Below are 14465 nucleotides of genomic sequence, written 5' to 3' on the forward strand. Positions count from 1 at the left end.
ACTGCTTTAGCCAAGCCCTGTGGGAAGCTTTAACATTGGGTTGAACAATGCCATGAACTGCATGACCTTAAATATGCTTCAGTTTAATGTTAAACTAATCCCATTACAGCAGAAAAAGTTGTATCTTATCAGCTGCTTTATTTAAACTCTTAATGGCAATCTGTGCCATCTCTGTTCCCTTGGCAAACATAAAGCAAGATCACTGACTCAGTTGTTGTTTCTGCATCTCTTAATGTCTTCCTGTGAGAGGAGCCAGAGGGGGTTAAGCCCGTTTACAGGCCGCTTTGGCCTCACAACAGACTGCAGGGAGAGCCAAAGCCTGGCGGAGATGGAACACAGCCACGAGGAAATGATCAGAATAATAGTGTCAGATTTATGTGGCAGTGCCTACAAAAAGGATGTTCAGCTCCTTGTAGGAAGTGAGTCATGGTACAAAGATAACCTGTAGTGTGTATTTTTGTTTGTGTGTGTTTTAACCCCGTCTTGTTCCTCGTCTGCAGGCCGTAAAGTAGCTGAGTCCACGCCGACCTTCCTCTCCCCCTCAGGGAGTGAGAGTTCCAAAATGGTGCTACGAGACGAGCCTCTGCTGCTGGAGTGTATCGCTGCTGGACTGTGAGCGCACACTAACACACACACACACATTTAAATGAAATGAAATAAAAAAAGAGTACTTCATATTTCATTTTAAATATATTTTTTAAATTGTAATATTTTAAAAGGTAATTCCTCCGCGGTATCAAAGTTCTGCCCATACACCCGCCCGACCAGTCACAGCTGTCAATAATGACGTTTCAGTCTGTTTTTATAGCATCAAATAACTACAGTTTTTACAATCACTTTGGCACTAATTTCAGAACCTTGACGTCATTTTTCAAAACTCTAGACACAAAACTCACAACGAATGATCAAAATGCACTTTTTTCAAAACTCTTAACACTTTTTTCAATTGCTTGGATACAATACACATAAACCTGAGATCATTTGTTCATTTTACAAAGATCTCCTGTTCAATATGACACAACTTAACATCAAAGTACTATTATTTCAAAAAGCAATTCACACATTACATTTCAGATGATTGTCTATTCATTTCATTACAATCATCTAACTATCAATTCATACAACTGCTCAAAATGAAATAAAAAAACTGTTGCATTACTCTCAATGCATAGTTGTATGGAAACAGACAAAGAATATTACATGTTTAGATCAGGAAAATTTCAAGATAATGAGATTCATTGTCACCAATTAGCATGGAGCATGAACCAATTAGACTACAGTACATTATCTATGGATGTAATATTTCAACATCATTATTTACTGTAATGTACTACTATTTACCAGACACTGTTTCTATGGTCCCATGTACCACCTTTCAGACTATTTACTGTATTGACTGTATTGGCACTGTATGGATGCAGGCCCTTGGAATTGCTGGTCCAATTCTGCCAACTCGTTACTGATGATTGAGATATATAATTTATATATACTTTATATATAAAGTACTGTATGTGTGTGTATATATATATATATACACTTACCTTAAAGATTATTAGGGACACCTGTAAGATTTCTCATTAATGCAATTATCTAATAAACCAATCACATAGCAGCTGCTTCAATGCATTTAGGGGTGTCGTCCAGGTCTAGACAATCTCCTTGAACTCCAAACTGAATGTCAGAATCGGAAAGAAAGGTGATCTAAGCAACTTTGAACGTGGCATGGTTGTTGGTGCCAGACGGGCTGGTCTGAGTATTTCACAATCTGCTCAGTTACTGGGATTTTCACACACAACCATTTCTAGGGTTTACAAAGAATGGTCTGAAAAAGGAAAAACATCCAGTATGCTGCAGTCCTGTGGGCAAAAATGCCTTGTTGATGCTAGAGGTCAGAGGAGAATGGGCTGATTGAGTCCAGCTGATAGAAGATCAACTTTGACTCAAATAACCCCTCGTTACAACCGAGGTATGCAGCAAAGCGTTTGTGAAGCCACAACATGCACAACCTTGAGGCGGATGGGCTACACCAGCAGAAGACCTCACTGGGTACCACTCATCACCACTAAAAATAGGAAAATGAGGTGAAGACAGTTGAAGACTGTAAACATGTTGCCTGGTCTGATAAGTCTCGATTTCTGTGGAGACATTCAGATGGTAGAGTCAGAATTTGGCCTAAACAGAATGAGAACACTGATCCGTCATGCCTTGTTACCACTGGCCAGGTTGGTGGTGGTGGTGTAATGGTGTGGGGAATGTTTTCTTGACACACTTTAGGCCCCCTTAGTACCAATTGGGCATCGTTTAAATGCCACAGCCTACCTGAGCATTGTTCTGACCATTTCCATCCCTTTATGACCACCATGTACCCATCCTCTGATGGCTACTTCCAACAGGATAATGCACCATGTCACAAAGCTCTAATCATTTCAAATTGGTTTCTTGAACATGACAATGAGTTCACTGTACTACAATGGCCCCCACAGTCACCAGATCTCACCCCAATAGAACATCTTTGGGATGTGGTGGAACAGGAGATTCGTACCCTGGATGTGCACCCCACAAATCTCCATCAACTGCAAGATGTTATCCTATCAATATGGGCCAACATTTCTAAAAAATGCTTCCAGCACCTTGTTGAATCAATGCCACAAAGAATTAAAGCCGTTCTGAAGGCAAAAGGGGGTCAAACACGGTCTTGGTAGGGTGTTCCTAATAATCCTTTAGGTGAGTGTATATACTGCTCAGTGGCCAGCAGATCAGACTGGGGTTGTACTGGTCAGCTTCCAGGTATGAATGTGGAACTGTGTGAATGTGACAGGTTGTTGGTGCAAATGAGAATTTGTTCTCAATCAACTTACCTGGATACTGTAAATAAAGGGTAAATACAGTATATATATACCTGTCCTCCTTTTGCTATGTTTTGTATTGTGCTATGGACCGTTTTTTTGTATGTCCTGAATAAAGAATATGATGATGATGATGATGATGATGATGATATATATATATATATATATATATATATATATATATATATACTCATACCACATTGGTCTATAGTATTCTCTCTACTACTGCAGTACTTTTACAGGGATACATTTATATGTAGTATAATGAAACTTGTATCACCTATTTTGTACTACAATATTTAATTGATTGTACGAATGATGACACAGTGAAACTATGGGTAGCTTGTGTGTGGGTGATCAAAGTAACGTTTCAATGGTATTTCACAATAAATTAGTTTTTTGAACCAGTGATTGTGCAAGTGCAATATTTCTTTAAAGATATGAATGCACAATGCAATGTTTTGAACATTGGACAGCCTGTGTTACAAGTGATGACCATTTTGAGTTTTGTGTCTAGAGTTTTGAAAAAATGACATCAAGGTTCTGAAATTAGTAGCCAAGTGATTGTAAAAAACTGTAATAAAACCAAAGTTATCAGAAAAATGACCACTTCAGCAAACAGCATGATAACAACAACCTCAAATGAAAGAATGTGAAACATTCATTTGACGTGTACTTTTGATCCCATCTGCTTACATAGAGGGGCGTGGCTTATGACCTATGCTGCAGCTAGTCTATAGTCTATGCAGCAACCTCTGGCCATAACCAGTAAATTGGAACACAAAGCTTCTTAAACTACCTAAATGTGACGTTTGAAAAAGTGAAACTCTATTTAAAAGAGAGGATTGGAACGAATTGTTCAGGGATTTCATTTGTTTTCCCTCTGCCATTACAGTCCGACGCCCACCATCAAGTGGTTTAAGAAGGGCGGGGACCTGCCGTGGCCAAAAGTGAAGTATGAGAACTACAACAAGACCCTGAAGGTTATCAACATGTCAGAGGAGGATGCTGGGGAATATGTATGCATGGCCAACAATCATTTAGGCAGCATACGCCACTCCATCTTTGTTCAGGTCAAAGGTAAGGAGCTGACAGTGTGTTTATACAGATATAGGTCCTTGTGTCTGTGTTTGAATCCATCATGCTAATCTGACTCCCTGTGTTCCACAGCGGCTCCTTATTGGCTAGACAAACCTACAAACCTGGTGCTAGCCCCCGATGAGAACGGGCGGCTGGTGTGTCGGGCCAACGGCAACCCTAAACCTAACATTCAGTGGCTGATCAACGGAGAGCCTATAGACAGTACATATTCTCTTTTTCTCCAAAAATTGTGTGGTGTTTGCTAAGTGACATGCTAATAGCTACTGATGTTATACAGGGGGTTTTACACTCAGTAGGTTACAGTTGTTTTACTACATTATCCAGTCAGCCCTATTCTAGTCTTCAGTTACTTTTTTTAGAGTTTTTCAAACACATTGTCTTTAGCTGCTATAATTTATACTAAAACTAAATTAAAATATTCCATGTCTCAGGATACAAATGTTCCTCACAGTGGGCCTCATTAAAGAACCACTCGTACGTAACTTGTGGCATTCACCTATTTTCATATTGTATGATATATATACTATGAATATATAAGTATTTTATGAATGATCTGTTCACCATATCCTCATCATAGGAGGATTGCCAATTAAATGAGTTTTCTTTTAAGATTTTATGATTTTTGTATTTTAGCACAGGAATTTCTACAAGTCGTAGCTGTTGGGGAAATTCTCTCACTCCAACAGCTTCATCAGGGTCTTTATACGGGTCTCTGTCCAGTATAATGGACAGAGCTCTATAATTGTCAACGTCTAAAATGTGATCAAATCTCACAAACGTGGTGGTGTGAAACGAACAAGTTAGGACAAGTATGTACAGTCAAGAGAGTTTGGTTAATCTGACTTGGAACACTCATACTAACAAGCCTCACAGAAAAAAGTAGAAGTTTGATAATTTGATAAACAAATAATAATGTTTATGCATGAGATTATATTTCAAATCAAAGGCTATATGCTATATAGATTGAGGGGTAAACCTGATTTTCTCATCAAATTAAAACAAAATCTCATCCAAAAAATCAGATTCAAATAATGCCTCTACTTATCTGTTTACAATGTACTTTGTAAGTCTCTCTTAACATCTTATTTTTGTCACTGCCCCCCCAGGCTCTCCCCAGAACCCGAGCAGACAGGTGCTAGGTGACACCATCATCTTTCGCTCGGTGCAGATGGGAAGCAGTGCTGTGTACCAGTGCAACGCCTCCAACGAGCATGGCTATCTGCTGGCCAATGCCTTCGTCAGCGTCCTCGGTAAGACACAGAGGGAGGGGTGGGGGGGATTTTAACTGAGCTGTAACTAACAGTGGCTGAAAGTGTCTTTCTGTATGCCTAAGCTCTTGCCTCAGTCTTCATCAGCAGGTACAGCCCTGACATCTCTGTTAAAATATAAATATATATACAGTATACTTTTTTTGACAGAAGCTACACATCCTGGACCTGTCTGAATCTTAGCAGATGAATTCTAACAATATGTGATGTTATTTATTACTCTTGATAAGAAGCAAACATGCTTATCCTAGAAGTATCTTCCTTTTGTGTGAATAAACTGATAGTCAACTATATTTTTACTTTAGCTTACAAATGAAATCAAATTTAATAAGCCCTTTTCAAAGAAGATATATAAACATGTCACAGTAGGATAACCACAGGTGGAAATAATAAAATGAGTGATGGCATTCTATGTAGCTGTTTGAGTTTCACCTACATGGTGTTGTGCATACTAGCTAATTGTCACCCAACAATAATCTACTCACATACATACCTGGACACTCTAACTGCTCTTAACTGCTAATTTATGCTTAATGTCATTTATTTATTAACTGTATAATAACACAATACCATACACAGTCCTATATACCTATATATCTATCTTTATTTATCTGTAGTTTATTGTTGTTTTACTGTTTGTTTATTTTTGTAAAAAATATTTAGCTAAAAGTTTTATTGTTATTCTTATACTGTATTTTTTCTATCTTTTTTCTATTTAAAGAGTGTTTTCGTAAGATGCTAAAATCTGCTGCTGGAAATCTAATTTCCTTGCGGGAGTCATCCCAAAGGGATCAATAAAGAGAAGTCTAAGTCTAAGTCTAAGTCTAACATGGCTTGCTGTACCTGGTCCTTTGCGGGGACTTGAACCATGCTTTCTTTTCAAAATGTCTGCTGTGAAAATGGAATTTTTGCTAAAAGATTGAAACCACATCACATCACTACATAAATGTAAATTACTCTTGTAAGTGATGGAGTGGTAAAGTTGAAATCCACCGTCCCTCTCTTTGTAGACATGCCTCCGAGGATGCTGGGCCCTAAAAACCAGCTGATTAAAGTCATCGAGAACAACCGCACCTTCCTGGAATGTCCTTTCTTCGGTTCCCCCCTGCCGGATTTACGCTGGTGAGCTTTTTTGAGTTTTGGGAAATTTTTGTTTTGTTTATTTAAAACTTTAGTGCGTAACTTTTTGATATTAATGAACGTTTGTTACATTCAAGCCATTGCCAAATGAGTTGTTACAAAGTTAATTAAGAATATCAGCTTCACAATACACTCTCTGTATCTCTCAGTATGGCAATGTTCAGAAGATTGTGTCGTCCGCCATCTTTCGTGCGCAGAAACTTGAGTGAAGATAATTACCTCTTCTGAAGAGTCCATCATGTTTTTTTAATCCTCTGTGTCCTCCTTGGCTACTAACAACTGTGTGATGGAGGGTTGGGGGTGGGGCGCGATTACAGAAGGCTTGTGCCAGTGGTGTTGTCATTGATTAGAATTCCTCATGGGGGCGACAGAAACTACACACTATAGCTTTAAATGCAAAAAATAACTATAAATCATCCTCTGAAAACCCACATCCATATGTTCTTGGGCTAGCCACTTAATTCTTACACCTATACTTTATTATTGAATTTCTTGTTCATATTATTTGTTGTTTTCTATGTCTAGGTTTAAGAACGGACAGGGCAGTGGGCTGGATGGTGGTCATTACCGTGTTTACATCAATGGCACCCTAGAGATCAAACGGGCGCGAGCAGAGGACGAGGGCACCTACACCTGTGTGGCCAACAGCATCCTGGGCTCGGCCGAGAACCAGGTCCGCCTGGAGGTCAAAGGTCAGACATTGCACTGCTGCACTCAGACTTATACAGGGCATGCTTTTCAGACTCTGCATCCAAACTCGCAGGGAACTTGAAAACTAAAGTATGTAATCTTGCAACTACAATATGAGAGGTTGCTGTTACATCATTGTGCAACAATCAGCACCAACAGGGGTTTATGAATTCTTACATGGATTCCCATTGAATGTCAGAATAGTGTGTGCAAGATGAAATTTGTGAACTAAAAATTATTTCCTTTCCCTGTGCCAAAACACCCTGCGCTGTTGGATATTCCAATCTCTTGTGCCTTTTCATTAAATTGCCTTATCTTCTGTAACAGTTACATTTGTATTCAAACTGCATACACTGCAACATATTCCCAGCCCAGCATTCAGGCTAACACTGAACAGAAAACATTTCAAACAGGTGAACTAATCTGCCAAGGCAGTGAGATAACTTTTCATTTTTCATTCCATTTTGTTGAGTCAAACGGCAAGTAGAAATACTTCTGTTCAAAAAGCACCTCTAAGTTAAATGTGTTTTAAAAGAATCTGCAGCCAAGATTACTTTCACTTTTTCCACGTATGTACAAAACACACGACTTTAACACTGATTCTATTACAATCGCTTCAAAACCGATTCGCTAATACAAAAGAGTTGTGTATGGACGTCATTTTTAGGAGATTGCGCTGAAAGTAAAATGATCTCCCCCGGGCAGATTTTGTTCACTTACTTCAACAGAAAAAGACAGATTTTAGGAGCTGTGGTGGTACAACAGATGTTTATGTTCCCTTGAAGTTATATGGAAGTATATTGGTGTGAAGTGAGAGTTTTGGCAAAGAGGGTGTTCCATACGACCCTACGACATCACACACCTTTCACTGATTTTCCTGGATGCATTTGAATGCGCAAGTTCATGTAGTATGTGCGTGTATGTGCTCATCTTCAACCTCACTCCAACTCAGAGCCGACTCGTATCGTCCGAGCCCCAGAGCACCAGTCAGCCATCAGGGGCTCCAAGGCTCACTTTGACTGTAAGGTGAAGTCTGATCCCAGCCTACCCATCACTGTGGCCTGGACCAAGGACGACAAGCCCCTCTACCTGGGATGGAGGTAACAGCACCTGCACTGACCCTAAAACATCTCGGATGCTCCTATCCTGCATCTGTAAAGTCAAAACACCAATTAGCACGTCCGTGTTTTGACAGAGAAAAAATAAACCAATCCAAGCAAAGTTGTCATTTTAACAACAGTAAAAAAAAAAACATGTCTGTAGGATGTGCAATATCTGGTGGGGCACTGGTGCAATATTTTTTATTTGATGTGGTATTGTGGTATTGTGCAATTCTGCAATTGGGCATTGTGCAATACATAAGTTATTGATCACAGCATGATTTAATAGTGCAGTCTGGGTAGAATTAAGTTCAATATTGTAGTGAGTTCCCTTTCTTCTGTGAGTGTGGGGGATTGTAGGGAGGTTTATGAAACGCATTTGAATGCATTTGGATGAGATAATGTATGCTTATGTTTTATGCATGTATGTTTATTGTGTGCAATGCATCGCCATTTTTGTTCTCTTGACTGCCCAAGACAAATTTCTCCTATAGGAGACAATAAAGGCTTATCTTATGGTATCTCTTATATATGGCAGGGTAAATATTGGGAAAACATGTTGCCACAAAACAAACAAATAATGAGCAGACAAGGAATTGATGTTTAAAGCAATAGTGTAATCAGTCAACTCTTAGGTTATGGCACACAACAGAAACATATCCTGTCTTAGAGTGGAAATAGAGCTGAAACGGATCAGACAATAACAACTCACGCTTAAGAATTGAATGACTGATTCATTTTATAGAGATGTCAGCTCCTAAAGAGATAAAATATAAACTTGAAATATTGATGTATAACAACCAATCCTCTCTCCGTTTGACTCCCAGACTGAAGAAAGACGAGGAGTCGCTAACCATCCCCAATGTGAATGAGGGCGATGAGGGAACGTACACTTGCACTGTTAAATCGGAGATAGACCAGGACTCAGCCTCAGCCCGCCTCACTGTGTTAGGTACACTCACATACAGAACCGTGCTGGAGCAAACTACACATTTAGATTGAATATACAGAATTGGATGAAGAATTTCTCTGAACACAAATGTCACAGTATCTTGTTTGAACAAGATTTTTTTTAAAACATTACATTCTTTCCCATTTTGACACACACACAAACACACACACACATACAGTACACGCACACACACACACACACAAAGCAGAATGCTCATATTTTTGTTGTTGGTGTTTTATATTTTCCTCTTCTTTAGATATGTACTGTAAATGTCTTCAGTCTTTCTTAACACTGTGCTATTTTTCAGCTCTTTGTCATCAAATGGAAATCATGCATGTTTTATTGTACAGTTAACTGAAATACTGACCTAGCTTAGCTTTACTGTAACTCTACTTACTCCCACTGATTCAACAGTTTGCATGCAGCGTATGGAGATACTATAGTGCTGTGTAGGAAGTGCTGAAGCTATACTGTAGACTCAGTTTGAAAATTTTGTGACCATTGTTTTGGCATTTGAGACTTTTTTATTAATGACGTCGCAGGGGTAAGCCACTGTTATTTGTTAAGAATACAAATGTAGCCATCATTCAACAGATGTTACCATTTTTAGAAGGTGTTTGTAATCCTTGAAGAAGTATTTCCTCTGCTAAGCACTACATTTAGTTTAGGTCTAGTCTCGCATTGCCAGACCTATCTCCACAGTGCTGTGGAGTAAGATCTGGCTTCACCACAGAAGCATTCTGGGATAGGAGAAAAGAAACGCTCTGGGTTGTTTGCATTTCTTTAAATCAATCACAATCATTTTGGGTGGCGCTAAGCTACGGTGGCTCTGCAAAATAGTCTCGGGAAGGAACTTGTTTTGGTGGAACATTTGCACCCCGCAAAAGAAAACACCACATACAATATTAAATTAACACACAAAATATACAGTAACGTGAGCTGTTTAAATTAGATGGATTTGCTCTAACCAGTGTATCTCTATGTGTACTTTGTCCACAACAATCCCACCAATCGGTCCAAAAAACAACAGAGAAAATGCCGTAAACATATTCTTTGTATCTTTACAATCATTCCCTGCAAGAACCAAGCAGGCCTGCCTTGTTGCGCAATCCAAATTTTCTTCAAAATTTTCCTTTTTCAGCGTGTAGCTTGCTAGCTCAAAGTTTGAGAATGGCAACACACAGAGAGTGGAAGGATGCCAGGCAATTATCCTGGAAATTAACTTTTGCTGATCCAGAATAATTTAGGTAAAAAAACAGTAGTCTATATTGACGACGTTTCCTTTCCGGGAATGTTCAGGTTCCGCTGAAAATTCTGCCGGATGTCTCTCTTTCACCCAGATGTCCGTTTACTTTCTGCTTTCTTTGTGTCGACATTCTAAACTCCGGTGGATTTCTGAGGACTATGGTTAACTGCTCCTGAGATCTCTGCAGGGTAAATCCAGACAGCTAACTAGACATCACATCTGTCCAATGTGAGTTTTCTGTGGCATGACTAAAACAACTTTTGAACCTACACATGTTCCACCAAAACAACTTCCTTCCCAAGGCTATTTTGCAGCGGCATTGTGGCTCGGTCCAGCACTTAGCACCACCAAAGACGATTGTGATTGGTTTAAAGAAATGCCAATAAACCAGAACGCGTTTTTCTCCTATCCTGGAATGTTGTGTGGACTAGCCAGACCTTCCTCCGCAGCGCTGTGGAGGAAGGTCTGGCAATGCGAGACTAAGGAAGAGAGACACACCTTTAGAAATCGTTCAAAACTCCACTTTTTTGTTTCTTGACTTGCTGAGTCTACTTTTATTTTTTTAAATGAAAAAAAGACCTGGGTTACTGTACATCTGTGTCTCACATCTAATCGTCAGTGCAAAAGTCTCAAATGTAAATCTGATGATTGCATGATTGTCTCAAACTGGAGCTGAGTGAAGCTAACTCATATTAATTCATTGTAAATAATGACAACGTGTACTAAATTACATGTTAACAATTGTGCTCCCTTGCTGCCGAGTGGCTGTAGACTAACCTGCAAACTCTAACCTTTATACCCACGTCCTGGTCCTTGACCCCGCCCACAGATGAAGCCTCCCTCCACCCCTCAGTGTCTAGTGCCTTGCCTCCAGGTAACACATGGCTCGGGTGGAAATCTTTGCTTTCTTTTCTTTCCTGTCCTTTTTTTCTTCTTATTATTATTATTTGTTATTATCTGAACTTGTGCCTCTGCTCTATTTTAATATTTATATTAAAACACTGTTATAATGGATATTGTTTTATTATGTGCCAAATATCATTTTTCTCCATGTGTGTTTGAGAAGAGAGACTGTTTTAAATACAGAATTGATTAATATATGCATGCAACACAATCCATCCTGTCAAGCCATTTAATGTCATGGTAAGTACATGTTTGTCCTGATTGCTCATAATATCCAGATGGAACCATATTTCCACTCATTCCAAGTTGTTTGTTGATGTTATGAGTCATTGGCAACCCAACATTCTCATTCCCAACTCGTCAAATACTGACGCTTGGTCAGTGGCTCTCAGCGTCAGATAACAATGCAAAAATCACACTTTAACGTCTGTATAGAACGTACCAGTCAGAGCATCAGCTCGACTGTGGTGCTGTAAGATGACATAGTATTAAGAAAGACAACAGTAGAGAGTAGTATGAAAGACTGAAAATCTGCATAAGGAGGGGTTGGGGTGGTGGATGGATCAAACAACACAGGACTTTCACCCAAGAGACCGGGGGTGATGTCACTGAAACATACATTTTGTAACCCCACCCACAATCTTTTCTTAAACCTAACTATCCCGTTCTTGTCCAGTGTTTCAGTTAAACGTACGTCCCAACCCAGATTGTCAAAAACTGATGCCAAGAGTCCCAACCAAGCGCATCTAAATATGACGCTAAAGGAGACTTTTGGTGTCACTAACAAACGTCGAAGGCACCTGACCAAGCGCTTTTTGACGTGATGGGAAGCAGAGAGTAGTTTGTCTCATTTTCCCTCATTTCACTGAGCCATGTATATATAATTTCCTGGGAGGAGATTTGGAGGTGCTCTTGGATGTTATAACAAAATCAGTGGTTTATCTTCAATTAAGATTAATTGAGAGAGTACGAGAATAGATGACAGTGTACCCTATGAGTAGTGTTTTGCAGCATGCCTATGGTGGTGTGTATGTGTGTGTCCCGCATGTGTTCTTCCCTGTGTAAGGTCCGGTTATTCCCTTTTTCTCTGCAGACCGTCCAGACCCTCCCATTGATCTGGATCTGTCAGAAGCTGCAGCCCGCAGCGTTCGCCTCACCTGGATCCCCGGAAATGATCACAGGAGCCCAATCACGCGTAAGTATACACACACTCTCATTTACCTGCAATCGCACTGTTCCTGGACATCCTGGAAAGGAGTGTATTACATGTATATCATATTTCTCTTAATTTGTCTTCACAAGCATAGCCTGAGCCTGATTTGTGTACTTACAAGCGTTGCAGCTTTTATCTTGCAGTGTCCTGAAATTGATTGTGTAAGTAAAGGAAAGCTAAAAGGTGACGTGGTAGAGTTTTTCTCAGGTCACCAAGCTCAGGATAGAAATGATAATGGGGGATGCTGAAATAGAACTACTCATTACTGGAGAAATGATAGGCCACAATTATAATCCATCTGAGAAACATGGGGCCTGTTACTTAAAAAAATTATAATTATAATCTGTATTTATATGAAGGCTTGTAAAATTAATGGCTCATTAAATTTAGAGAATATGAAATGACGTAATACGAGAACATGTGAAGCAACAATAGCGGGAGATCCAAGAAAACGCTTCAGGACCAGCACCAGATACTCCCTAGATTTCCACTGTGCCAACAAGAAGTGCTCTGCCTAGAGCTGTAACAATTAAAAATGTAGCTGTACAATTAATTGTCTCAGAAATAATTACGATTAACACTATAATTGTCTCTTTCGCTCAAATTTTAAAAGATTTATTTATGTATTACTTTTTGAAACAAATTAAAGTTTTAAATGAATTCCAGGATATATCTTTTGGTTATCGATCACTGTCATGTGACCCAGATAATGTAAAAACACAAATACACCTATAAAGTAAACATAGTCTCTCTACTATCATAAAACATTTTTTCTAACTGTGTCATTTTTGCTGCTGTGAACGTGTATGGGGTAATGTGCCAACAACAACAACAACAACAACAGCCAATTGAAATAATAATAAAATAATCACTTATATAATTACAATTTGGTATATCTAAACAAAACAACAATTACCAGTCAACAGCTATACCTTTTGGTACCTTAGCTAATTTTAGCAATTCATTGCGGTTAAACAAAGAAACCGTGATTATTTAAAGCTACATTGTGTAAGAATTTCTCCCATCTAGTGGTGAAACTGTATATGACAACCAACTGAATATTACTTCCTAGCCCTTCCCATTCCGAGCACATTTCAAATCCTACGGTGGCCAAACCCGAAATTAGCTCTTAGTATCTCCATTGTTTACACGCAGCTGTTCTAGCCACTCCAATTGGTATTGGTCTCCAATTGCCTGTCACGTTGTCATTTTAATTCTCTTTTTAACTTCCTTGGCGACTCCGTTATTCTTCCCCCTCCCTGGCATTCGTCACGGTGCCACTGAGTTTAAAAACGCGAAAAAGTGGAGTTATGTCCCTCTTTGGCTAATGTATTTTAAAGATGGAGGCGCTACATGGCTGCCGTCATTCAAGTGACTTGCTAGTATGTATTCTGAATGATTCTAAATGGCAGATTCTACACTTACGAGAATACTTTGATTAGTTGGTGGAAGTAATTACACATGAATGAGCTCATATTTGTGAAAGAACAAAGTTTTTTTTGCTAAGAATCGACTTAAAAAATTACACAATGTAGGTTTAAGAAAAATTAGACAATTATGTAGTAATTGTTACCTAGCTCTGCCTTCTCTCTGCAGAATACCTGGTCCAGTTCGAGGAGGATCGCTATGAGCCGGGCAGGTGGCAGGACCTGTCCACTTACCTCGGAGACCTCAACTCTGTCATCCTGCAGCTCGCCCCCTTCATCAACTACCAGTTCAGGGTCATCGCCATTAACTCAGTGGGCCCAAGTCAGCCCAGCCGCCCCTCGCCACGGTACAAGACCAGCGGAGCGGGTGAGGAGCACCACACACACCACAATCATAGCTTTATGTGTGTTTGAAGACACCAACAATTTCACACGAGCAGGCATTTGGTGCGACAGTGGCAAGGAAATACGTCCTTTCAGGCAAAAACCTCGAGTGGCGAGGAAAAACTTTGTTTTTACAGGCAGAAACTTTGGACAGATCCAGGCTCTTAGTAGGTGGCCATCTGCCGCTGCCGGTTG

At 39.6% G+C, this 14465-nt stretch overlaps 1 protein-coding gene across 1 annotated transcript in view; it reads left to right on the forward strand.

Annotated features, from left to right (window-relative positions):
- Nucleotides 1–14465, forward strand: part of nfasca (neurofascin homolog (chicken) a) — a 74649-nt gene that overhangs the window by 23921 nt on the left and 36263 nt on the right. Inside the window, exons 7-16 of the mRNA XM_028576599.1 lie at nucleotides 501–612; nucleotides 3742–3926; nucleotides 4017–4148; nucleotides 5054–5197; nucleotides 6226–6337; nucleotides 6881–7047; nucleotides 7998–8145; nucleotides 8973–9097; nucleotides 12340–12441; nucleotides 14056–14253. Of these exons, the coding sequence (XP_028432400.1) occupies nucleotides 501–612; nucleotides 3742–3926; nucleotides 4017–4148; nucleotides 5054–5197; nucleotides 6226–6337; nucleotides 6881–7047; nucleotides 7998–8145; nucleotides 8973–9097; nucleotides 12340–12441; nucleotides 14056–14253 (1425 nt within the window). The remainder of the gene's footprint in view (nucleotides 1–500; nucleotides 613–3741; nucleotides 3927–4016; nucleotides 4149–5053; nucleotides 5198–6225; nucleotides 6338–6880; nucleotides 7048–7997; nucleotides 8146–8972; nucleotides 9098–12339; nucleotides 12442–14055; nucleotides 14254–14465) is intronic.

The sequence above is a fragment of the Perca flavescens genome, chromosome 4, assembly GCF_004354835.1.
Source record: "Perca flavescens isolate YP-PL-M2 chromosome 4, PFLA_1.0, whole genome shotgun sequence".
In the NCBI taxonomy this organism is placed as follows: Eukaryota; Metazoa; Chordata; class Actinopteri; order Perciformes; family Percidae; genus Perca; species Perca flavescens.